This window comes from Manacus vitellinus, unplaced genomic scaffold, assembly GCF_001715985.3.
Source record: "Manacus vitellinus isolate BGI_N305 unplaced genomic scaffold, ASM171598v3 scaffold_2_pilon, whole genome shotgun sequence".
Taxonomy (NCBI): Eukaryota; Metazoa; Chordata; class Aves; order Passeriformes; family Pipridae; genus Manacus; species Manacus vitellinus.
In genome coordinates this window covers 46107329-46134510 of record NW_021940208.1, presented here as the reverse complement: position 1 = coordinate 46134510, position 27182 = coordinate 46107329, and the positions used below count along the sequence as shown (strand labels likewise).

The window sequence follows — 27182 nt, the reverse complement described above, 5'->3', positions numbered from 1 at the left end:
GCTATTTCTGTAGCTACCTTGCTGTAGGTCTTGGCATAGAATTGTGTAACTCCTTCCTGCAGTGGTGCTTAGGGAGTGGTTACTTGTAAAAGCGATACTATCAGCCCTGCTCTAAGTTTTACTTACTGGGATGATATAGGAGTTGCAGCAGAAAGCTCTGAAAGTTTTGTGTTCAAAGGTCTTGCTGTCTCTCCTTCATGACAAAGGTGCTGAGAGAAAAATGGGAAAGGAACTGAGAGAGAAAGGAAGAAAAAAAATATGATGGTGGTTTTGATGCCAGTATGAGGCTTCCGAGTGTAAGGTTCTAGGCTGTGAAGAGTTCGCAGTAATTTTCCATTATCAGACAAATTTAATTTGTTTTTCTGTGACTTTTCCTAAAAAAAAAAAAAAAAAAAGACTTACCTGAGATGGGACTGTTGAGGCAAATTCTTGCTTCCAAGTTTTCTGTTTCTTTTCTGTTGCTTCCAAGTTTTCTGTTTCTTTTCTGTTTCTTATGTAATTAATCATGCTATACTTACATAATGAGTTTATAAATGGCCTTTGCATCTTAATGGAAACATTTTTGTGTTCCTTTACTTGGAAACATATGTGTACACATGCTTACAAGCGTTATGCATCTTTGTTTGCATCTTTTGTTGAATGGGTTCCTTCTAGCTCTTCTGATAAGTAAAGCTTATTTTAGTGAGTTACTGTTGTTTTCTAGTTGTATTTCATGACAAGTTTCCCACACCTGTTGAGTATGGCATTGCCATTGCATGGCTGGGTATGAAGAGACAGCTGAGAATTACAAAATGAAGCCAACTTGTAGAATTCCTTCTATTTGCAACCAGTGTGATAGTCTTCAGTCATTATGTTCATGTACTATTTCTAAAATAATGTTCACGTGCTGTTTCTCAAATAATGATTCATTCAGTGTTCTCTGTCAAATTCTTAGGTTTTTTTAAATGATAAAACCTGTTTGTAGAGCACTTGCAATATATTCTTAGATGTGCATTTTCACTGCATGTGCAATATGCATGCATAAGTATCAATCTACTTCACTGTTGGTGTTTTTTTTAGTTTAAGTTTTTGAGGTTTTGAGGCTTGAGTCAGTAGTTAAAATGCTTAGTGCTTAGCTAGTGTCTTATCCATGGTGGTAAACATTAATAGCCCTAATCTACAGATGGGAAACTGAGGCACAGAGAGAGTAAGGGACTTGTTCAGGGTCAGGCAACAAGGTGACAAAAATCTCTTTCTTGAAGGTATGTATTTTAAAAATGAATCAGTGGCAATATAATGTTGATTTGGGTTTTTGTACCCATGGCCACTTGTTTGGATGCAGTGCAAGGAAAAGAATTTGTTAACCAGAAAAGCTTTTGCTGGTCTCCATGTGCACAGGTCTTTGTGAGTGTGCAGTGAACAGAAGGAGTTAATGGTAAAACTGGAATAGATTTCAGCTCTGTCTAATGATGAGTGTTTTCACATGGCAGTTGCTGGGAATCTGCATGGATTTAAGGAAATCAGCCTATGAAGAAGTAATTTAAGGATTAAAGCTTTTGCTAAAATCCAAGCACGCTCGGTGTGGCAGCTAATTTGTGCTATTATTCAGCACTGTACTTATGACTCAGTCTTGTAAGCACATATGCATACCAGTTCGTGATGCAGTCATTGGCTGCAGTGCTGTAGGAGTTTGCAGAGATGGACTGAGTATCCTGTGGAATGGTGTACACTGTAATATGCAGGATTGCTTTTACTTGCACAAGTACTGGAAGTTTTGCAAAATACACATGACCTAATAATATATTATTTGAGAAGTAGTTCAATTATTGGACTGAAGACAACTTAGATATATTTATTCCCAAGAGCTCAACCCTTTTACTGCTTTGCCATGCAACTGTAAAAGTCTCATTTAAAGCCCTTATAATTTTTAAGAGAACCACTATATGTAACTTGTGTCAGACATGATTAAAACCCACCAAATATGCCTCATGAAAACAAAAAGGAATTTTGCAGCTTGCTTAATGTAGAATGGTTATGAGTATTATAGAGGGGACTTCTCAGACAGTTGAAGAATTTTTAGGTCCTTTCCTATTGCACTCTTATAATGCTGTGTGAGCATGGCTTTTGCAGTCAGACTGATCTGCATGTACTCTGAACTTAATATTTTTAAAACCGGGGACATGTCTTTCTCTGCTGTAAGTTAATTGTCAATGCACTGGATGTCTGTGTACTTGAAGCCATTATATAATATTACTGATCCTGTGGCTTCTGGTATGTATGTACAAAATATGCTTATTGAAGTGTAGAGGAGTGTGACTTAAAAAAAAAAAAAAGAAAAATAGCACCCCTGCCCCAACCTCTTGAACATTTTAAAGGAATCTGAAAAAGGATTGTTAAACTATGATAACATTTCAGCAGGAAAACTGAGAAATTGGTTTATGAGAACTGTAGCCTTTTTGATTAAGAAACTTTTGTTAACTTTATTATTTTGAATCATCTTCAACCTAACACCGAGCCTGGAAGTTAAGTGACTTCCAATAGACTGTAGGTGAGAATTTTTGTTTACTGCTGCAGAGATATGAACAATATGTGCTAAATTTTGCCTTTTACAGTGGTGGTGTGTGCATGGGGAAGAAATATTGAGCTCTTACATTCTTTGAGGAATTGTTTTTTTCTACTGTTTATTTTTGAAAGGGCAAAAGATGAATAGCAAAGATAATCTTGTTCCATCTCAGTAGGGTTGATTTAGGCTAAGTAACCTTCCTCAGTGTTAATAAGAGTCCCTGATTGTATTAGAGCTAAGTCTCTACATTCCTTTTGTCAGCTTTCTTGAATAAATATTTTTTTAATACCCTGCTTCAGCCATCCTAACATTTATGGAACGCTGGTGCTGAGAAATTTTTTTAATATGACGAGTAGGTGCTTGAAATTCCATCTAGTTATGTTCTTTAAATATGGCTGTTTCTTCCAGGGATTTCTATCTCGGAAATCTTACAGGGGGCAGGTTAAGCTGACAAAGTCCAGTCACTCCTTGTAAAGAGACTTTTTTTTAAATGCTCTTTGAATCTTAATTTTCATTGGTATATGCAAAAATAAGTAATTTAGCAGGTAAAAGTATGTGTTATCAAAATAAGGTCTGCCGTAGCTCACTATGTGCAAAGTATGTTTGTCTACATGAATGAATTCAGAATTGTAATAGGCACCATTAGCATAATTTATGCATTTATTATGTGGCTTCTAACTTTCAGTGCTTTTTTTCCTAATTAAAACTGTGACTTTATTATTTAATTATATATATTTTCCAGTTTGCTCATCAGCGCAAACATAATGTGGCACTTAAATAGGCATATTTACATTAGTGTTAATTACAGTTAATGGTTAAATAATATTTATTTGTTAAACAAAACCATATTTAGATTATCTCTAATAAATTATAGCTCATGTACTAAGTAATCTCTGCTTCAACTGGAGTTAATCCTAAAAAGACACAAATGAGGCCAGTTTATTTAACAACATCAAAAGAGCCTTATGAGAAGGGTGGTTGTTTCGGCATTTTGAAATCTTCTGTTTTAAAGTAATCTTCTGATTTTTTGTTTAGTTCTCATAGTTGCGAATGTTTTAATTTGAGGGTTTTTTGGTACACAGAGATGTTGTTTAAGGAATACCATGTGTTTGCACAAATTGACATGTAATTCTGAAGATAGAATCACTTCACAGTTTCCTGAGAACAAGTAATACCAGGAATACAAACATTCCAAGTCTGTCTGCTGTGTGTCAGCTTTAAGATACTGTTTTAGGAAGACTCTTTAATGCAATTACAATTATGCGAATCGTCTTTACGTGTAAAAGCAAAAGCTTCACGTATGTGAGTATGTTACATGATCATAAATTGTCTTCTTTAGAGAATCTGAAATTTTTTCCTTTGTGCTGTTTACAGAAGCAAGACAGCTGCCTTAACAGATGTCAGGATTAGGACCATGAATGAAGTGATAAGTGGTATGAAGATAATAAAGATGTATGCTTGGGAAAAGTCATTTGCGGAACTTGTGAATGGTTTAAGAAGGTAATCCTGGAAAGATACAGCTTGGTATATGACCAGTATCAGTTGCCTTTTTTTTTTACATTTGAATAAGTGTGTTATTTTGTGCTTTAAAATGCAGTTAAATGTCTTGGGATTTATTTTTTTTAATATACAGCAAGAGTGGAGGAATGAAAATACTTTCTAAGGCAATAAAAAACGAATAAAACCCTTCAAACTTTGATATTTATAAATTCTGACTTTTTTTATACTTCATTTTATGGTTGTGTTTAAAAACAGCAACTAATAAAATGTAGTTGTTGTATTGCAACAATTTCATCCTCACAGTTCTGTGAACTGATAGCAAGGAACCTATACAGAGACATCTCCCTTCTCAGAAATATATGGGATCTGACTTTCTGTCCTGGATGATAGCATCCTAATGTATTACTCTGCTTCCTTTTCTGTGTTTTAAGTACTGCTCAAGCTATCTGGGAAAGGTGGAGGGAAGTAAGGCAGCAGATCAGAAATTCCTGCGGTATTCAGCTGGGAAAGCCAGCTGAGTTTGGTATCCTATGACATTTCATTTCAGAGATCCACTGGCATCAGATTAAAACATATTAATAAATTGGATTTGCAATCAATATTTGCCTTTTTACTTGACACTGTAAGAGCATTCAGTGCTAAAGGATAACTGTAGGAGTTTGGGTCCATATTTCTCATAATTTAATTTTCATGTTGTGTCCCTCTCCAGCATGTAAATAGAAGGTTGTTAATTTGTTGTAGATTATCTGATTTTTTAAAAAAAATTTGTTTTATTTGGAATTCATTTACTTTAAAGGATTTTTTTTCCTTTCCGTCCATTTGCAGGCTTGCAAACTTGCGAATGTTCCCTGAGATGTTTCTTCTCATGCACATAATCTTTTCCCCTATTGGATCATAGCGTACTGTGCTGATTGAATGTTTGTGATCCATAGAAAGCTTTACTGTCTTGCATGGAGCCAGAGGGGCTATTTCTTTATTGAAAACTTCCTCAATGGGCGTTTTCCCATCACTAAACTTCAGATTTCCAAGTTTAACACCTCGTTAGGATTAGAGGCTTCCGTTTTAGTGATGGAGAGAAATAAGCTCTTGCAGAACACATCTTGAGCCATCTTTCTTTTCTTCAACTGTGCTGTGGAAAACTGTAGTTAAAAGTCTTGAATTTAGCCAGGTGATTTATTGCTCAGTATTTCCACAGTGCCTCTTGACAGTGGCTAGGATGACCCCTGAACTCCTCCTTTGCTCTTTTTTCCTATGTCTGTTCATACTAATTTCCTTTTATATAACTTCGTACCTTAAGACAGTGTAATTGTCTTAAGACATATTATATGCAACCTGTGAGTAGGTTATAATTTATCTGGTATTTATTGAGAGTAGCACAAAAAACTTGCCAATTGTCCATAGATAATGAGAGGATTATTAAGGATTATTAAAGGGTGGGAAAAGAGTTTCATCCAGGGTTGTAGAAGTAATTGAATTAGACCCAATTCAAATAGTTTACATACAAATGTTCTTTCTCTGTGCTCTGGTGATCAGAGATTGTGAACCCTTAAGCTGAAAAAGTAAGTCTTTGAAACTCTTTGAAAGTCTGTCAGTTCAGCCAATTTGGCAAGTGTAACGGGAAAATTGCTTTAACTAGTTTTCCAGTAACCCATCCTGCATCCTTTTCTTCATCAAGTGAGCACTTAATTTCCTTCAAATTGTATAATCCTAATTTGAGTTTCTAATCTCAATCTATACTTCCAAGTGGAAGGTGATCAAAATTATGAAGATTTTCCCTGAGAATAGTCAGATTATTTGGAAAGAGAAATTAAGGAATTGTTTTGAGACTTGGATATTTTTTCAGGCAGACAAAAATAGAATATATGGGGAAGGAATAAGTTGTTATGGCTCTCTTGATAAAGAAAAATGATTATTTTAATAAGGACTTAAGCCTGATAGCATCATGTTTTAGTGGATGATAGTGCAGTAACATCTTGAGGATTGGACTTGATGAGTCATTTAGAAATAGAAACTGCAATTTAACTGAAGTGGAAATTGAGAACATATGCATCAACAGCTTTTCAGTTGCCGAAGGGAGATTTATGTGTCTGAACAGTACTTCAGTCACTGTTTAGCTTGGGCAATGACTGGCAGAACAATTGCCTCACAGGTCAGTATTTTCTTAATTTATGAACCACAGTTCCTAGAGCAAAAGAAGCTAGGAGCAGGGTCCAAACTGGGAAGGATTTAGACTGAGATGAAAGGAAATACTCTAAATTCTGTGATCAGGTTCAAGGATCAGCAGCTGAATAATGGCAGATACTTGGGTTATGGGCAAAACTGTTGACCTTTTGGAAGTTCCCCCTTTTTTTTCAGCTGAAGAGTATGTGTCAGTCTTGTCATGAGTTTTGTGACTGAACTCTGTTGGATTTTGATATTGGAAGGATAAGAAGTTTGTGGGTGCTTGGCCTTTATACAGGGTTTTTTTTCCTCTTTGCTATTGCACGCAACCCAGAAATATTTGAAGCAGATTAGAATCTGAACTAAAATACTAGTTTGACTAAAGCAGAAAAAAGTAGTACACCGGTTTTCTGTCTCTGAAAAATAATTATTTTCTATAGCTACTAAAATTTTAAGTATAATAAATTTCCTCACTAAATTTCTAAGCCTCTTAAATTCCTTTTTTGTTGTTGTTGTTTACCATATAACGTGGTTTCTTCACAGTTGTTTACTTATGAGTTGGGGTGATGCAAGGGGAGGAGAAAGGATATGAAAGTAAAATCCTGAGAGGGCGTTTCCCTCATCTGGTTGTTGAGGGCAACAGTAATGAGAGAGATTGATGTGATTTTTTTATATTTTTAGGAAGGAGATCTCCATGGTTATGAAAAGCTCCTACCTTCGCGGACTGAACCTGGCCTCTTTTTTTGTGGCAAGCAAAATAACAGTGTTCATGACTTTCATGGCATATGTACTGCTTGGAAATATTATCTCTGCAAGTCGGGTGTTTGTTGCAGTGTCCCTGTACGGTGCAGTGAGACTGACAGTGACTCTGTTCTTCCCTTCGGCTGTTGAAAGAGTATCTGAGGCAGTGATTAGCATCCGACGAATCAAGGTATGGTTATTGATCTGCAAGGTATTTATTTTCTTACTCTAACTTTGTTTTAGCACCACTGACAAATGCAGCCTTATTTTAGTTTTGCAGTTTGGGATTTTTAATGAAATAACCTGTTTTGGAAGCTGTGTTGCTGTGTATGCATGTGCAAAAACATGATGTGCACTGTAGAGCGGGCCATAATGTAGGAGAAAAGTGTACATGGCAAAGAGGTATTGTAGACATTTCTGAAGTAAGAGGAACATCTGGACAGATACAAATATATGTGGGGGTTTGAAGAACAAAGCAGGCAGGTGGGAGCTGTAGGATTCATATTTCTTGTACACTGCACTACCCTGTCATCTGTGGAGGACAGATGTGAGCCCTAGCTCATCTCCTGTTTCAGTACTGGAGTGAAGACTCAGCTTCAATAAGGATGAACATCAGTAGTGCTGATATCTAGTATTAACAGAATAAGAGTGTGTTGTACACCTAGGAGTGCTGCATTAAAATGCTTGACTTCTCATTGCTCCCTGTAACAATACTGCTGGAGTTTGAGCAGTACCTCTGTGCCTGTTAACACCTAGCAGTATTCCTCCTGCCCTTCCGTGGCTCCTGCCATCCTCCTTCTCGTTCCTCTTAGTTACTGACTGCTGTAAGTCTTCAGCAGCTATCTCATGCCTTCAAACTGTTAGCTAAGTACTTGTTAACTGGTCTTGGCTTCTAAGATCAAGAACTTCATTATCTTCTGAAAATATTGTGTGCTGATGCCTATTTAAGATCTTTATATTCTGTGATTCAGAGCATGTTAGAATTTTTGAGATTTTTGTCTTAAAATTGTGGTAACTGTTATCCTTGAAAGTTTTCTCTGGAATTTGCCTCTTTCCTTTCTAAATTTGTTTGACCTATTTATGATCTAGCATCAGGTAAGGTGTGCTAGAAATGTGCCTGTGGTACAAAGTGCATACTTGAAGGAAAGGTTCTCTGATTGGGATATAATGCAGGATTTCAATAGTGAAAGTATAATAAATTGCTTATATCTGCATTACTGGTTTTTTTTATTAATGCCCAGGAATTTGAAAGGAGGAGAGGTTCAGATAGTGTTCTGTCTTCTTTTTGTCACATGAAGAATAGAGACAGCGGACAACTGCTTACTCTGTCCTTATCATTCTTCCAATGAAATAACAAATATTTGCCATCAGAGCAGTGGAATGATAAGGTGTTGCAGTGGGGATTTTACCTCTTCTGATTGGAAAGAGGGAGTTAAACAATCTTAAGACTTGTCAGTGTTTCACGGAAAGACAGGACAGGTTCTTAACGTCCATTTCCTTCTGGAATTCTTTACTGAGCAGGTGGTTGTTCTAATAAATATGCACTTTTGGAGGTTTTTTTTGGGGGGGAGCTAGATAGTTAGAGATACACTGTTACAGTTGTGCATTGCTTTGGAAATGTAATTCCTCTATCAGTTTGTGGTTGTTTTTTCCAACGCTATAATTAATGTTCTGTATGCTGCTATCAAAAAACGTGATTGGGTTCCTTTCCCATTCTTGGTCTCACATTATGCAATTATCCTGTGCTTTTATTGCAGAACTTTCTGATGCTTGATGAGGTCTCACACTTCAAGCCACAACTGCATGGTGATAATGAGAATATCATTCTTCATGTTCAGGATTTGACTTGCTATTGGGACAAGGTAAATCTACTTCTAGTAAATGTAAAGTATACTCATGCTGCAGGTGTTTGAAATCTAAAGTACAGTGTCTGTGTAGCGTGCTGATGTTTTATATTCTCTCCTTTGAGTACAAAAATCTTTTCAGTACATTAAGCTAACTGTAGATTAGTACTGAAAACACTATCAAGTGCATCTTTAAAGTAGCTATTCCTGATATTATACTAAATGAAAACCTCTGTGTTTCTATGTGAAAATATCTCTTGTTAAACAGCACTGTATTTTGGCAAGATACTAAAATTGGAATCAAGGACAGACAGCAAAGTAAGGTTGGCCTTATCATGTGGGTTTTTCTTCTGTGAACTGAATGCTTAATCAGTCCATTAGTCTAGAACCAGTACAATATACTTCTCATAACAAATTTGAAAGCTTTATAGATTGGTCAGCATGTATTTGTTACTCTGTATTTTAATTGAGACTGTTCAGCTACAAATTTTTCTCTGCTTAAAATGCGCCAAGCCCACCAAAATTGCTAGAAAGAGATGATACACGGGTGATAAATTTATTATGTATCTTCTTTGTGTAAGAAAGGCAGAGGTTGTCTGTTTCAAAACTGCAATTCCTATGGTAAGCAGCAATTTGTGATAATTGTTGGAGCTATTCCAACCTGCCAGCATCCTTGCAAATGGGAGGGTTCAGTCTCCATTTCAAATGCTGGAAGCTCTAAAACTGAGTTTTGCATATAAAAGTAATGCAAATAAGACATGTCACATATTTCCCTTTTTATACCCTCTTCCCCAACCTCTACTGTGTCCCAAGGACAACCAGGTGTGAAAACATATCTGAGAATCTACCAACTGCTACTCAGCTGCAAATGGAAATTGCTACATTATTTAATTTCTCAGAGTTCTCTGTGACATCAATATTTATGAGACATTGACCAAATTCTTAAAAATTACTTGATATGAAAGACTTGATTGTGAATACATTCTAATGCAAAATGGAATGCATTTCTTAATCTTTATTCTCTTCCCAAACTGACTTTGGTACCACTGTTAACAATTTCTAGGAAATGGTTGCATAATGTGCCCATAAAACACTTTTTTTTTTTTTATGAGTTGTTTATGTTGCATAAAGCAGGGTAGCATGACTGGAATTACTGGTTTCCTTTCACTTTAAAAAAAACCCCAAGCCATCAAGCCATCCACAAAACTGTTAATGTAATTTTCGTTATGATATTTAATTGCAGTGTGCATGGGAGAAAAATAGTTCTCCCAGAACTGTTCAGATCTGCTCAGGAAGTTAATCCTCTGTACTCTTACAATGATACAAAATAATTTTATAGAACTGCTCACTGAAAAGATGATAGATTCCAATCTAGATGAGTTATGAAAGGAATAATAGGAATGGACTATCCTATATCAAGTAACTGGTTTAGCTTGCTACCCTGACAAGGTTTCTCTAGACACTTGAGAAACAAGTACAGACACTGTACAGATGGATGATAATTTATTTTTAAAGATTGTGTGCCAGAAGAGCACTACTAAAAACCCCCAAACCAACAACCAATCCACAAATCCAGAATCACTTGAAGGAAAAAAAAGGGTTATTGGCAAAACTTTTAGGAAAACAACCTAACATAGTGTATTACAATTTCTCGAGAGATAAACAAAACCAGTTAATTCGTGTTCACACTCTTGTTTTACTAAGGCAGGTATTATCTTGAGTACCACAGGCTAGGATGTGCCTTGAGTTTACAGAACAGTCTGTCTGCTCAACTGAGCAACTTCAGATTTAAATTTCCAGCATTTGAACAGAGGCCAAATTTATCCAATGTAATTTTAGTCCTTATGTGAGGAGCCTAAATAGTGTAGTACTTCTGTGTATCCCTGAGATGGGCAGAAGTATTTCATTCCCTTGGCTGTCGGACATGTAAGGTCTGCCCAAACTCACCTGAGGAGCTGCAGCCCCTGAAGGGATCATTCTTGTGATCTTTTGTCCTCCGCTGTGCTGGTTGTTACGTATGACCTTGGGGTGAACCAGGTCAGAGGGATAAAGCAATAGAAAATGAATCACTTTTAATGAGATCTGTTTTCTGATAGCTGAGTCCCATGAACAATCTATATTCAAGGTTAGGCAAAAACAAATGGCAGAAGAAGGAAAGTTAAAGACACAGCAAGCTGACAGGGCACAGGGGAGCTGGGGCATTTGTGGTAAGGAGCTGTCAGGTGAACTTAGCTGTAATATTAGTCTGTGCTCTAATTTAAGTGCCTCAATTTAGTGCCTAAAAATAGGTGTGATTAATTCAAGACAAATTGTCTTTAATTATAAAGAATGCTATTTTGCAAAAATACCATTCCCTTTCGGTGTGTTTGGCTGTGCTGTTTGCTTGCATTACTACTTTCGTGTAGACTCTGTGAAATCTTGCAATACTGCTTTAATATATGTTGGTAATAGTTTATAAACTTCGTGAGAATTTTCTGTAATGGTTTTAGGCTCTTATGATACATTTTTTAAAAATCTGAAATTGGAAGGAAGTCTCTTTGCACTTTTGTGAATTTGGAAGCACAGCCTCAAGGGATCTGAAGAAAGGCCTGTGTGTCTCAAAACTTATTAACTTTTTCGATATAGACGCTCATTTAATGAGATACTTCCTACAAACTCTGTATTTAAAAAAAAAGAAATCCTTGACTGCCATAAGTTGGTAGAGTTCCCCTGATCTTAGCACTAGCTGAGCACCTTGGCTATGTCCTCTGGACCGGGGAATCAAATTCTTGGTCAAATGCTGATTGAGGGAGTGGGGTTGTGTGGAGAAAAGGAAAAAAGTCCCGCTGATGCCACCTTGTGGAAGCTTATAATGGCAACGAAAGGAGTTTTGCAGAGTTGCACAACACACATGAGTTCAGGTTCTCACAGTGTGACTGATTTTATGTGAACCCTGTTGTGTTTCTGTGAGGTGGGAATTGTGAGCTCTGGGTGCGGTGCTGCCTGGCTGAGTATTTCTCCTGGCATGAGTGAGAACATGTGTGCTAGCCCAGTTCTCCCAGCTGTCATAGATGTGGATGGATACTGTACTTCTGTCTCTCCCAAATAATTTGAAACGAATTGCAGGCTTCTTCTTTTTGCACTCCTAGTACTTGGTCTTGTCGCATCTTTTGTGCAGGGTTAGGTGGTGGCCTCTTCTTTCACTTGAACTTCAAAGGTGGCTGGAGATTTTAAGGTATTCTTCACCTTGCTCTTCCATTTTTGCAGCTTAAGACTGAGTTTTCATTTGATCCTTTGATAGAAGTACTGGTTTGGGGTTTTTTAAATGCATATATTTTACTGTTTGCATTTCAGTGTCAGTCATGCTTAGTGAAGACTAAGATGTGTGTAAAGACAGATTCTGTTATGAGGCTGTTTTGCTTTATTGAGAGGGAGCTGCACCAGGTCCTTAGAAATTGCAGTTTAGCATAGCTATTAAAGACATGAGCATCCTTTCTCTTCACAAGTAGACGTTTTTACAACCTTGATAGAAGAGGTGCAAAATATGTTAGGAAATAAGCTCTTATCAGTAGTGTAACATAATGGATAGGCATACTAAAAAGGAACAGTAAACAAACAATCCTAGGGTAGGATATTTTCATACAAATAGCCCATTACATTGTCCATGAAAAGTCTGTGAGAATACACAGTATACAAGATGAGGTTCTGTAAAATCAAATGGCATTTTTCTGTTTTCGCTTTGGATAGAGCCTTGACTAGAGGAAACACAAACCTGGCTTTCCTGAGGCTCTGAGAGAGCTCCAGCCCTCCCTTTTTCCACCATTTGTCTTTCTGCTTGGAGTTGCTGAGTGTGTCGTGCTGTGGCCATGAATGCCATTGTGGTGGCCGGCAGAGAGAGCTCCTATTTCCGAGGCTGCCACCCCAGCCTTGTGCTGAGCTGCAGCGAGGATACCTGGGCTCTGAGGAAGCACTGCTTCTGCTGCCTTTGGATTCCTTGTTCCTTGAAAGCTGTTTTATCTCTGTTTCTTGTTTGTGGTGAAGGATGAGGGGCTTTAAAAAGTGTTAATGAATTACTGAAGAGACCAACTATATGCTTGAAAATATGGTGGTCATATGAGTTGCTAGTTTATAGTGATTTATGTACATGATTTTCTATTTCTAAATATTTATTTTGATGGTGTAAATTTCATTACTAAGGAAGACAAACTTTTTCTCAAATCCACAGAGTTTAGAAACACCAGCCCTTCAACAAATTTCGTTTACTGTCCGACGAGGGGAATTATTGGCTGTGATTGGACCTGTAGGAGCTGGAAAAGTAAGTCTTAGTGTTTATCTCATTCCACAACGCTTTTATGAATCTTTTAAATGTGAAAACTAGAAACTTAAAACTGTACACTTCCTTTCTGTGTATAAAAACACACTTCACATCAAGATACTGGCATTCAAGAAAGGCTGATGTCCTTCTGGGTGTGGTTTGGAGTTGGGCAGTACTTTGTATGTTGGTTCTAGACTGCATCTAGAGGTTACTAGTGGTTTTCTACTGTTAGCAGTAGTTTGAGTGACAGAGTGAAATATGCCATCATACCAGTAAACACTGCTCAGTCTCTGTAATGTCTTTAATGCAACTTTTTAATTTTTTTTTTTCAATATTTTCTAGTCTTCTCTCTTAAGTGCCGTGCTTGGTGAGCTGCCTAAAGACAAAGGTTTGATAAATGTTACAGGAAGAATCGCCTATGTTTCTCAGCAGCCTTGGGTGTTTTCTGGCACAGTAAGAAGTAATATACTGTTTGACAAGGAATATGAGAAAGAAAAATACGAAAAAGTTTTAAAAGTCTGTGCTCTTAAAAAGGTAAGGCTTTCTCTTTGTGTGTTTTATTTCCATGTTCGTTATTTTTATCGTAGTGTTCTTTTAGGCTTGCGGTACATGCTGCAATATGTAATATATGGAATTGATTATTATTAGTAGCATATGAAATAAGTCGTGTTGCTTAACAGAAATATGTATAATTATTTTTGCCATCCCTCTGTAAGCACCTTCTTGTAATTCTTAAAACTTCCACTAGGGGGAGGCGTAGCTTTTGTGAAGCACAGACACGTTTTTGAAAAAACTAATCCCTATTATTTAATTTCATAATTGCATTTTAGCCCTTTTCACGGATATTATGGTAGGGGTGTGTGCAAATGCAATAAGAGGCAGAAAACAAATGATCAAGCTAGCACTATTTGTGACTTCCATTTTGTAAATATTCTGTATGGTTTTCTTTAAAGTAAATGTCGTGTGTATCATGTGTTATGTGTTGCTAACAGCTATCAAAAGAACCCTAGGCTATATATTGGAGAACTTGCTGAACCCAAGTAGTTTTATGAAAAAATATTTTTGAAAGGTCTGTGCGCAAAGGAGTTTGTGACATGAGATATAGAAGAGGATTAAGCCAGATTTGTCAAGAAACAGACGTTTTGCTTGGCAGCTAGAAAGGTTTTATGCAGCATGTTACGATATTCCTGTCAGCAGCGACACAGGTGAAAAGCAGATGGTTGCTGTAATGAACGTTTTTTGCAAGGTTTTTACACATGGCAGATAGTTTTAATATCGCCTACTGAGATCAGTCATATGCTGTTATATAAACTTAAAGTTTTAATGATTTTAAAAGACAGCAAACTGCATTACAAAAATCCACACTTCATATTTGATGGTAGATTTACTTTCATATTTTTCTTGCAAATTTATGTATCTTATAAAAGCTGTGAATAAACTTTAAGAATATGTGTTATAGCTTAATATAAAACTTCTTTATTTCCTGAATAGGAAATACAATGATTTGATATGGAACACCATACAATTTTTTTGTCTTATTCATTGTCCCTACCCCAAAATTAACCAAGTGTGTGATGAATGTTGTTGTTTCTGTTGAATACATTGCAGTAAGAATAAAAGTAATGCAGTTTCTATTGACATTGGCAAGCTAATTTACTGATAATAGTTCAATTTTTTTCTTGTGACAGCTAATTTTTTTCAAATAAAAAATAATTAATTTACTGCTAGACATTTTAGTATTTTGTTTGATTTTCTGAATCCCCAAATATTCCTTGTAAGACTAAGAATAGTAGTGCACTTTCCTCTGAAGAAAATGTGAACTTCAGGATCTCATCTATTTTTTCTGCTTTCTTAGTTACCTTTTCCTGAAAGTACAGAGTCATAAAGTAACTGCAGGTATTTCATTTAGTATGAAACCTTGTATTTTAAAGTGAGATGTTAATTCCTTTTAAATAAGAAAATGTTATGTTGATGCAGCTTTGTCGGCCTTTGAAGTTAAAATTATTTAAAAAAAAATATTACTCTCTGTTCTTTCATGTTTACAGGACCTGGAATTATTAGCAAATGGTGACCTAACAGTAATAGGAGATCGTGGAGCTACTCTGAGCGGGGGACAGAAGGCCCGTGTAAACCTGGCCAGGCTAGTGGTTTTTTATTGTTTCTAAAAATTTCCAGACTTCAGTGACTAAAGTAAACTAATGTAAGACTGTGATACTGACATTTCTTTATACCTTTTAGAGCTGTGTATCAAGATGCAGACATCTATCTTTTGGATGATCCACTGAGTGCAGTAGATACTGAAGTCGGAAGACATTTGTTTGAAAAGTATGTTACTGCTTTATTTTCATTTACAATGCAAATGTTATATTGCAGTTCCTTACAGAAAAACTTGAGAAAGCATTTCTGGGGAGATGGATTTCTTCACAAAACTTAATACATTCGCTTTCTGCATTTGTTTTTCCTCTATTTTATGTACTTGAAAGATTTTCCCCAACTGTGTGTCTTTGGTTTTGTTCTTTATTTTTAAAAGCCCTCTAAAAATCTGTTTTGTAGATATTATATCTAGAATTATTCTTAAGGGAATATATGCCATTTTCTTAAGGAAAATGTCAGATTTCATACGTGAGTATTGGAGTTTATGAATAATGTGTTTTATTAATATTAGTACTGAGTGAAGAATAAAATGGGGTGGGATTTTAAATCACTTCTTAGTTTCCTACACTTAATTTGCTAGTAATAAGCACTTAATTCGAGTGGCTAAAGGAAAGGACAAAACTGTCTTAGATTCTTGAATGATTTTTTGTTTTGGTTCTTGAATGGTTGAAATTTCTCTTGGTAGGTGAAACAGGGAACATGGTCTACAGAGTAGATTGCAGAGAGCAGAAATAGAGGGGGTTAGTCTCTTTTCCCAGGCAACTATCAGCAAGACAAGAGGGCATGGTCTCAAGTTGTGCCAGGGGAGGTTTAGGTTAGATATTAGAAAGAATTTCTTTACAGAGGGGGTGATCAGACATTGGAATGGGCTACCCAGGGAAGTAGTGGATTCTCCGTCCCTGAAGATTTTTAAAAAGAGACTGGATGTGGCACTCAGTGCCATGGCCTAGTAACCACAGCGGTAGTGGATCAAGGATTGGACTTGATGATCTCAGAGGTCCCTTCCAACCCAGCTGATTCTGTGATTCTATGAAAAGAGAGTGCATAACTTTACCATGTAAGAGAGGGATATTGGACCTTCCTCCATTCCCCAAAAAATAGGAGAGTGTTCATTAATGTCAGGTTCCCTTCTCAATGAATTTCCTCTTCTCCATCTCTCTGTTTGAAACTCCCTAATCTATGGCTCATAATGAGTATGAGAGTAATTCAGTTACTTCCAGCCAGTGTTTTGTCCTTGCTTCTTCATAGGCTATAACTCTCTGTATTAAAAGGCATAATCTAGAATTTATTAGAAATAGAAGAAAAAATTCCGTTGATGGAATTCACTGGGCTTTGGTTGAGGCCTTCAATGAGAATGTTTCCTTAATCACACTTGCATCCTTGGAATTCCATGCTCCAAATACATGAATTAATTTGGTTTTACTATTGTTCCCTCCTGTCCACCCCTAGACAATCATAAAAACTTATCTCGCATAAATGGGCATAGAAATTGCCTTGAGTAGCATCAGCATATATGTTCTTTTTGTCCCCATAAGGGGAAGCTTTTAGTATCTAAATTTGAAAATTGTGCATCCTATTGATGTTTTCAGTTTCTAATCTGGACTCTCTGAAACCCCATCAACATTTTGTTTTATTTTATTGATTTCTTCAAATGTTTGTTTCCATCAGCTAGTATGGAGTAAGAGATTTATGATGCATAGGCTTTATGTTAATTTTTTACCTGCCATGACTGATAGATGGAGTTCATTACTTCTGTAGTTCACGTATGCTATTCAGTTCCTTTAATGCCTGTTGAAGCTCTCTAGGCTTTAGCTGCTGGTTTTCTGTTTCTGCACAAGATCTCTCTGCAACTCCAGCATCTGACTGTATCAGTGGTTGAGTTCTGAAAGTGCACCCACCTGAGCTGTTAACCTGAAGTCTTAAGGTCTTTTCATGAAGAGGATAACAGGAAAGTACAGTGGTGCCTTGCGAAGGAGTTCAGGCTGCCTCTTGACTTACTCTGTATTTTACGTGAGCTGTGACATTGGCAGCACTACATCCTACTGCAAAACTGGAAGCTAGAAGCCATTGCTCTGTGAGCACAGTGTGTGTTTTGCTGATAAATGTGTGGAGGTGAGGAGGAATAAGGAGGTTATCTCAAAGAATTTGAAACTCAGAGAACCAGCTGAGGTTGTTCTGTACTTTCTTTTATTCTCGTCAGCTGTAGATCGGTTGGAGCAAAACACATAAAATAGCATGAAAGCATTTTTTAGAAAATGGACTGGGTGGAGTAGTAGCGGGAAGGAAAACTGAGCAATGCCTCGCTGCACAAGATTTTAAAGGAGGGTTTTTTACAAACAGAAGTTGTCTTCTGAGGCCTTCATGGAAGCTGTAAAAGGTGCTGGGGGTAGTGGGGAGAGTGTTATGTTCATTGGCTTGCTTTGTAAAACAATGCAAAGCATGTTCTTTAATGCTTCCTGAATAGTGCTAGAAATGTGGAGAAGACAGAGCAGAGCACTTGGGCAAGAATGATTTCTTAGAACATGGTGCTAAGGAATGTTTCAGACATCACTTCATGCAGGCTACCCCCCAGGAGTCCAAACCACGAGGCTTAAAACAATGGACAAGATGGAAGAAGCAGGATTTTTTTAATGAGAATCTGAAGTGGATATTGTTCAGTTCACTTGCTCTTTTTTTTTTTCTTGTGATTTTATATTAATGTTTAATTCTTTTACAAGCGTCTAGTCTGTGTTTACATCAAAGATAGGTATGTTCCTAGTAATTCCCTAGAGCTATGGTCTGCGGACAACTGGTTATTACATTTGCTGCTTTCCCTCATTCTGTTTGGCTTCTGCAGTAAACAGTTTAAAATATATAAATACTTTTCAAATGAGAAAGAATGCAAGTAGCACATCGCCAGTGGGAAAACAGTCCATGATATTATTAATAAGGGATTGTGACTCTTAAGAATTTCTTCATGATACAGTCAGGTTGTTCTGTGGATGATGGAGCAGATAAAGCCAGCTTTTCAATGCATTCCTCTTTCCTGATCAGGTTCTTTGGGGACTAGGAAGGTATAAGCTGAAGATTTTCTATTTTCATGTTTTTCTATTTTTGTGTTATTTGTAGCCTTTTTCTGTGAGTTGTTTTGATATTTAACAGTAGGCCTTTTTCCAGTAGGGGGGTACCAGTATTGTTTTATGGTTTGTCACATATTTGTAGGTATATATGAAAATATGCCTTTATATATATATATTTAAATAAAAATAGCTTTTAGTAACTTTTAAGAAATGCAGTATTTTGAGACCTCTAGTTTTGAAATGAAGGACAGCCATTATCGATGCAGTAGCACATTTCCTTGTATGATGAAGTTTGGAATAGCATGTGATTTCTGGGAAAATCATTCAGTTGTACTTAGATCCCAAGAAATTTTCTACTCTACCTGTTTATCTTTATAAACATACTTCTGTAGATTATATGGTTTCAGATCATGTTTAGATAGAAATTAAATTGTGTCCCATCAGTGATATTGACTCAGAAATCATGTTCTTAAGAGTGAGATTTATATTTCATTGTCTATTGAAACATGCTCTTTTCTAGGTATTGTTCCTTCCCTTGTATCTTTTCCAGTGACAGGAGCCAGTCTCAGTTGATGATCAGCCTGATTTCTTTCTGTTCCTCCTCTGTGCTTATGAGAGTGGACAGAGTTACAGGACAGTTTAGGAATCTTTTAAAATCAGATCTAAAGTTCTGATTCTCTGGAACTAGATAAAAGCTGCAAAAGACGTGACTGCATTTATCACAGTATGGTAATGAACTTAAGCATCTATTCAGATGGAACACTTTGGAACTAGGTAGTGGCCTTCAGTAGGAACTCAGTGGACATGCAGCTGGGTAGTGGGGCATGGCATAAACATATGTTGAGGCTGACCGGAGAGTCACCTGGCAACTTGACCAGATGTCCTGAAAGATAAAGTCTCTCCATTGCTGTCTGAGGTAACTGTGTGTTCCTCTTCGGGGGGGGGAGGGAGCAGGCATGATTTTGTAGCAAAAGTGTCCTTCATAATTGCAGGAAAAGGTGAGGAAGAATTGAACTGACAGCAAAGGAGAGCAGAAAATTCCATCATGCAAAGTGCATGGATTAAGAGATCCTAACTTACTCATTGCGTTATTACCTAAGCCCCAGAAGTGCTTGAGGGGAGGAGCAAAATGAAGTAGGGAAAGTGAGTAAAAGGATTTATTTTTTTTTTAACTAGATATACAGATCGAGTATTTACTTACTGTATTTAATTTCATTTTTGGAACCCTTAGGAGTCCATGAATGCTTCCAGTGTCATATCTCTCTCTCTAAGTGGGCTGTGCTTGTAAATCTCATATAACATTTGAACTTGGAGGAAAAAGTGCTGTTATGTTGGTGTAGGTAATTAGAAGCAAGTGAAGCTCATCAGTCCTGTAAAACTAGCAGATAAAAGCTAGCATGTCTCACTTCTGTAGAGAGATTACAGGTACAATCAGTGTGTCAGGGGAACCAAGCAACGATAGCCCTGGCATGTACTTGCCAGTGCTGTGTTTAAGGGCATATACATATTACACGCTTTGTCCACTGACAACAGATGTATTGGGGAGGTAGTATCTAATTTCAGGGATTTCACTCTACTTCCTTTCAAGTGGGATCTCTGTAAACCAAGAATCTCTTCAAGACTTCTCAGTTTGTATTTCACACCTGGTCTATGCTCATTATTGTTTCTGATACCATTGCAGTTGTTACAGCCCCAATGAGAATTTCTGGGCAAATTTGAATGCCCTGTACTTCTATTTTTGTATTATAGGTGTTGCTATAAATGTATTAGTTAAAAATGTATAAGTTATACCTTTCAGTTTAGATGATACAGTTGAAATTCCTTGAGCTTTGTAGTGTTTATGGTAGGGAATATGTTTAAAATGTATGAACATATTGTAATAATGTTGGTTAGGGTTTTGGGGTTTTGTTTTTGTTTTTTTGGGTTTTTTTTCACAGAAAGTGAAAAGCATAAGTGTGATCTCTGTACATTGTATGTTTTCAAAAAACTTTAAAATTTTAAGTTTATAATATCACAAAAATGTACCTTTTTTTTTTTTAAATCACTCAATATGAAAAAAAAAACCGCAGAACCCCAGTGTAGTTGAGTGCTTTAGTGGTCTGTGAGGGCAGTTGCAAAACAATATTATGAATTATAAATCAGAAATGGGTTCGGGGGGGAGGTAGGCAAATTTGCATAGGAACAGTTCATAAAGAGCTACTTAAATACCAAGAATCTCTGGCTCAAATGTTCCTAATACTTTGTAAGCTGGAAATCTGTGCCAGAGGAAGCATCAGACTGTGTTTGCTTATGTGCTTTCTCCAGCCATCCAGTGCTACTTGTGCCCAGAATGGATTTTGTGGACCAGTTATACTTGTGCATTAGTTCAGTGAAGGCTGGGACTTGTCATGAGATGGAGATAAATGATTGTCAAGGTAAACATAGAAATAGAAGCAGCATAGTAGAAATAGAGACAGCATAGTAGAAGTAGGAGGTTGGGGTTTTTGTCTCTGGCAAATATTTCACACTTTTTTTTTTTTTTTTTACTTTTCTAAATTTTGAAATGTACGAAAACAACTAGGGGATTGTTCTCCCTAAGCCACTGAAATGGAAAGGGAAGGGAGAGGAAAGCAAATGTAGGAAGTGTAAATGAGTATAACAAAGGCTTTATGCCTGTGAGCACTTTCTGCATGTGCTTTAATTTCATTTCAGTGGTTATTTTCATTGAAATGAATATAAGTATTACTAGAGTAAAGTTAAACTGGCATGTGAACTTGCAAAAAGGAGTGGGAAAAAGAATGGTAAGGAAGAAAGTAGAATCATTAAAGAGACACTTTGCAGAGGTGAAAGAAAGCTGGTTCTTGGAGATAAAAACTTAAAAAAGATTAAAGAACAACTTGTCTCAAAGAAAAGCAAACCTGATAGCGAAGGGAGAATAAATCAGGATTCAAAAGCAGGAAGACTGCCTTTGCACTGAGGAGCACTGTGTTGCTGTAGGCCTCCTCAGTGTCTCCTACTTCATGCTCTGCATTATTAAAGCTCAAGCTAATTTTTTTAATTGTATACCAGTTTGCTGTCAAAGTGCAGTTGGCTTTTTAAATGGGCAATAGTATACTGTTACTTAGGTTTATTAACTTAGAATATTGTTTGTTTGCTTCTTTGTTTGTTTTTGTTGAATTGGAAGAATGTAATTTCTGGAGAGGTCTGTCCTGATTCTGGTATTCCTGTTGATGTATGAAGGTCATTGGTGCTATATTTTCGGGGGTAGAAAACTGGGCAGTGCTAAAGGCAGTTCTGGAGGGATTTGGGAGGCCTTGGTTGCAGGATGTGAATTAATAGACACATGCACGCAGCAGGGATAAGTGCAAAGTGTTCAGTCCATGAACACACAATGAGCAGGGATCAGTAGTGTGGTAGTTTTATGGAAAAGGAGGTGTAGAGTGTGATAGATCACAAATCATCAACATCATGCTCTTGTTAAGGAAACTGTGCCCTGGGATTTATGACCAGTAGTGTATCTGGCAGTACAAGTAAAGTAATCCTCCTGTTATGTTTTGTAGGTGTAAGGTCTCAGCTGAAATAACGTTTCAATTTTACGTGCTTCCAAAAAATGCAGACCAGCTTCACACATCAGTGCAGGTGGTCGAGAACATTCAGGTGTCCAGGGTGGGGAGGAATAGAAGAACAAAACATCAGAAAACTACTTGTCAGCTTAAAAAAAATGTATTTGGAGGGAGTTTTTTTGTTAATTTTTTTTTTATTTGCTTTTCTTTTGTTTCTGGAGGGGAAAGACTTAATGTGCAAACTCATCTACTGACCTTCAGGAAATAGTGGATTGAAATGGCACCAAAGGATGCAAACTTGGACGTCAGAGTAGGATTTTGTAATGGCAAAGGTAGCATGCATCTGGAATACATTTTCAAGGATGTTGAAATTTTTGTTGAGCTTAAACATGCAGAGCAACCCATTTAACATCTGCCAGGAATACTTTTAAGTTTAAATTGCTTCTTACTTGGGGAGGAGGATGCAACAGTCATAGTCCCTTCATTTCCCTTTTTCTTGTACTCAAGAAAGGCTGAAGAACCTTTGGGTCTTCTCTGACTGGATCTTTTCTGATTGTGCACTTGTGTGTGCATTTGTGTGTTTAATAAAGTTGGCAATGGCGACTGGAGTTTGTGCAGTAATTTTTCCTGTTGTTACGCATTAAATGTGCTCACAGACTAACTAACAGAGTATGCCTCTTGAGAGTAATAGAGAAGGACAAGAAAGGTGAATTTTGTAGGGTTTTAAACAGCAAGTAAAAAGGTGGTAGCAGTTCTTGGTGTGCTCCAGCAAATGTCTGAAACCTTGGACCAGTTATGTCACCTGCTATGGCAGACTTTCCCTGGATTCTCATATCAACAGTAAGAAAGGGAAACACTGTCAGATGGTGATTCAACTAGAATTGCATTTCTCACCTAGAATTGATGGTTGTTTTTCTTCAGCTATAAGAGCAGTTATCTTTAGCAGCAGATGGATGATGAAACTAAGCCTTAGTGAATCAGTTAGAAAAATAAACACTTATGGACTATTTTGGAGTGGTTTTTTTTTTTCAGTTCTAAGACAAGACCAAGTTTTCACTAATAAGGAGTTCAGTGAGCTCTCTGATTTTTGTGCCAGCCCTTTTGTGACATTTGGTTTTGCTGAGCCTCTCTTTTAACTCCAGGGTTGAACTTCGGTTTCACTCTTCTGTGGTAGCCAAGGCACTGTATAAAGTTAATGCTCAGACTAAGCTGCAGAGTGAATGTTGTCGAATAGGAGAGAGAATATTGGGGAAAAAAATTAAAAACCGGTTTTGAACATAGAACTCAAGTAGTTTGATGTTTTGAAACAGATGTTAAGTATTTACTTAGTGTTTTACTAGTTTTTCAACTTCTGTGCTTCATCATGACACAGTATATTAATTGGAAGAATTTTCTATTGCGCAATCTGAGCAGCGAGTTGTTTAATAGATCTAAGCATATACTCTTTGTTGTGATTTTTCATGCCTGTGCTCATGCCAGTGAATTGGGGCAAGAGTGAACTGATATATCAGTGGAAATACAAATTTCCACAAAGGTTAATTTTTGCTTACTCTCTTGAGATCAAGATGACCCAGGATACTGTGCTTACAGCTCTCACAGTTCTAATTGGTTTGCTCCGATGCTGTGATAACCCACTTTTTTTCCTCTTCCTCCCCACCCCCCTTCAAATGCAGACATAATTACAGTGGGCTCACTGTGGCTCAGGATCAAGATTTCAAGGTTTTGAGCCATTGGATTTTCTAATGACTGGGTTGTCCCAGTAAGCTGTTAGATGTACACTTGGCACAAAGAAAATTCAGTGATTGGAGTGGTATATGGGTTGTGGTAAACTCTGAATCCATGAGAAAAGGTCATAGATGGTTTAAGAATCTCGCTTAGTTACCTCACTGCATACCTGGATGTAGCTTAAATCAGTAGTACTGTTTACTTCTCCAGAACTCTCTGTGGCTCAGTGTTACTGGTGCTATGAAACTCCTTTCAAAGAAGTTACCTTTATTGTCTGTATTTGTCCATAATTTTACACAGTATCTTGCCCTGCTTTCTCTTGCCTTTAGTTTAGGCTTTTTTTTTAAATGCTCTCTTTGCAATTCACGTTATGACATGTACATTGATTATGAGAATGTTTAAGGCAATTTTAATGAAACATCTTATTTCCTCCTCTGTTATTCCAGATCAGAAATATGTAATTTCTTCTCCCTACCTTGAAAATTTAAAAAGTTATATAAGAAACATGTTCGTTAAGTATAGCTTTTATAAATCTAGTAACAATGCGTGGCCATCTTCTTATTTTAAATACTTCGTAATTCAATAGAAGATGTTTTCCAGAAATAATAAAAATCTTTTAGGACATTTATTTTTTTAAATTAATTTTTACATCTCTTTGCAGATGTATTTGTCAGGCCTTACATCAGAAGATCTCTGTTTTGGTCACTCACCAGTTGCAATACCTCCGTGCTGCAAATCAGATTCTAATTTTAAAAGATGTAAGTGATTTCAGTGTCTGTACTTATACTTTGAAATTATCCTTTTTAATCTAAGAATTTTTAGTCAGATTTTTATTTTTAGTTTGTAAATATGGTTTCTGTCTAATGACTCTATATGTTTTTAAAGTTTTATAGTTATTAATGAAATAGGTTGATTTTTCTTGGAATATCTTCCCTGAAAAATCTATTTTGGAATTTTATCATGCATAACAATAATCTGACGTCCTGATTTTTATGTGAATTAAGAACTATTATTTCTTCAAACATTTTGTCTGGTTTTGAAATAGAGTTTTAAATTTCCTTTGTTTCAAGTTTAATATATTGTGAGGGAATTTTGAGACTCTTGATTTTGCTTTTATTCTTGTTTCTTACACTTACATGTGAATTAAGAAGTACGTTAATTTTGCAACAAATTCATTTTTAAATTAAGGCTGAGAAATGGTCCCAGATGCCTTTAAGAATGAGCAGGTCTTCATTGTGATAGTTCTTTCGAAACTTTGTTGTACTAGATATTCAGAGGTAGAGGGTGCTGCAGTTTGGTTTTTTTTTCACTTTCTTTTTAAAGGTTGGTAGTGAAATATGTGAAATTACTTTTGATGCATTATGAAAGTGCAGTAAAGGACACTACCATCTTTTTCCTCCCACTGAGATCTCTTTAAAAGTTACAGTAGCTCTTTAGAAATGAGTTTGTCATAGAGCTGTAAGCAGTGTGGAAATGATCTGTGTTGCACCTTGTAGGACTCTGCGAGGACCAGGAAATTGAGGTGTTTACCCCTAGACTGGAGTAATATAAAAAGACTGATGCTTATGTATGTAGTGCAATAGATTGACCTAAGGCTGCATGGCTTGGCTGTCACCCACAGCTTCTCCAAGGAGGTGATTCTCCCCTGGCTGCAACTGGAGATTTTGTCACGCTGTTTGTGTGCTGCTTGGCCCAGTTAGCTGCCAGGAGGGGACTGGTTAGAGCATAAAGAGCTTCTAAGTGAAAAATCAACAGAGCTTTCAGCTCAGTTACTGCAGTAGAACGTATGCTCAGCAACTGCAGAACCCCAGAAACAGCAAGGACAGATAGGAAAAATTGTCATTTACAGAAAGTGTATAATGAAGATAATCAAAGTTTATATTAATTGTAGGGTAAAATGGTGGGGAAAGGTACCTATGCAGAGTTCCTGAGATCTGGCATCGACTTTGCTTCCCTTTTGAAAAAAGATGAGGAGATAGAACCTCCATCAGTTCCAGGAACCCCCAACCTGAAGTCTTCCCGGAACCGAACCTTCTCGGAGTCCTCTGTCTGGTCCCAGGATTCGTCTGTGCACTCACAGAAAGATGGAGCAGTGGAACAACCACCTGTGAGTGCTCAAAGGATAGACATGTCTCAACTCTTGTCTGGCTGTTTTTTAACTTAAATTTTGATATGGGCTTTCCCTGCAGCATTGGAATACCAGGGATTATTGAATTCCATTATCAGGTGAGAGCTCACTCACAGTGGACCTGCCCAGCTGTGCTTGGCTGGCAGCCCACAGCTCTGTGTGGTTCTGTTCAAACTCAGCAGAGTCAGTTTGTGCAGTTCATCAGCTCTGCTGGATGCCAGAAGCATTCACTGTTGGTGTCCAAAGACACTACACTGGGCTTCCTTCAGCCTGTCCTCTGACAGTGCTGCTTTAAAGGGCCAGTCTCGCTGTATTTGGTGGGTTCTGTGTGTTGGTGCAGTGTTGAACTGAAATTAACACTTTCTTTGAAATCCAGAGTTCTGGGAAGTGTATGCAGAAGCCTTACCTATATGCAAAGTCTATATTTGCATGGCTGGCATAATGTATGCATAAACATACCCACATGATCTTGAGCTGGCCCTGAGGGGGCCCTGGGACACCAGTGCCTTGCTCTCCCCAGCCCTTTTGTTGCTGAAAACAGAAGGTGTCAGTATGACTTCCAGGCGACTTGTTATCTTTTGGGTCTGCCCAGTGCAAAACCAGTCCTAAAATTTCTATACCAGAGGTGGCCTTCTGCTCGTGTGTTTGCATTCACATAGAACAGTGCAGGATCCCTGTAACCCTGCTAGGCTTGGGTTGGCGCTGCATCTATGAAACGAATAATCCCTGCATATCTGTGATGATTGTCACCTTTATGCTATTGGTATAAATTATTTCTTTATAATGAAAAGCAATGAGATTTAAAAAAAAAAAAACAAACCAAAAAAAGCTACAGACTTTTTCGTATTTTTTGGAGGAATGGTTTTATGCTCAAAAGCATTAAACTTATGATACTAATGTCCCAGTGGCAACTCCTCTCTTAAATTCTCTTAAATTTGCAAAGGTGTTCCAGACTTTTTAGCAGCATTAGAACTGTTCCGTGTGGGTGGAGGAAAGTGGGAAGGGGGAGTGCGTGGAGATACAAAAAAAGACCAAGATAGGCTTCTCACCTTATATGGGCAACTAGGTGGGAATTCTCTTTTCACATCTGAGTCAGATCTGTTGATTCCACTGCTCATTGTTCCCCATCTATTGTTTGCTTAGTATGATTTCTCATTTGCCATTTTACTTGTTTTCCTTATTAACAGATGCTTTGTTGGTACATACAAGGAGATGATTAGACCTTTATGGTTAATTTTTAAGTCCTGCCGTATGTTGCTTGATCTTGGTACATACTTGTAGAAGAGTATTTGCTTTAAATACTCTTCTGGAAAGGAAGGGTTGCACGTACTTGCGTTCTGAAAACAGAATTTTCCCCAAGTAAAGGCCTTAGTTTCTGGAGCTGTTGCGAGTGAAGGTAGTGTATAAGAAAAAACTGGTTTAGCGATCAGGATACGTCTTTCTGGCTAGATCTGAAGTTTTGTTATATTTGGTGATGCAATGCCAAATAAAAT

The 27182-nt window shown here is 37.2% G+C and overlaps 1 protein-coding gene across 4 annotated transcripts in view; it reads left to right on the top strand.

Annotated features, from left to right (window-relative positions):
• Nucleotides 1-27182, top strand: part of ABCC4 (ATP binding cassette subfamily C member 4) — a 146977-nt gene that overhangs the window by 21743 nt on the left and 98052 nt on the right. For all 4 annotated transcript variants that reach the window (XM_029960873.1, XM_029960874.1, XM_018071273.3 and 1 more), the window contains 9 exons: nt 3917-4042; nt 6884-7133; nt 8701-8805; nt 12992-13081; nt 13424-13615; nt 15127-15221; nt 15320-15406; nt 24223-24319; nt 25453-25668. In XM_029960873.1, the coding sequence (XP_029816733.1) occupies nt 3917-4042; nt 6884-7133; nt 8701-8805; nt 12992-13081; nt 13424-13615; nt 15127-15221; nt 15320-15406; nt 24223-24319; nt 25453-25668 (1258 nt within the window). The remainder of the gene's footprint in view (nt 1-3916; nt 4043-6883; nt 7134-8700; nt 8806-12991; nt 13082-13423; nt 13616-15126; nt 15222-15319; nt 15407-24222; nt 24320-25452; nt 25669-27182) is intronic.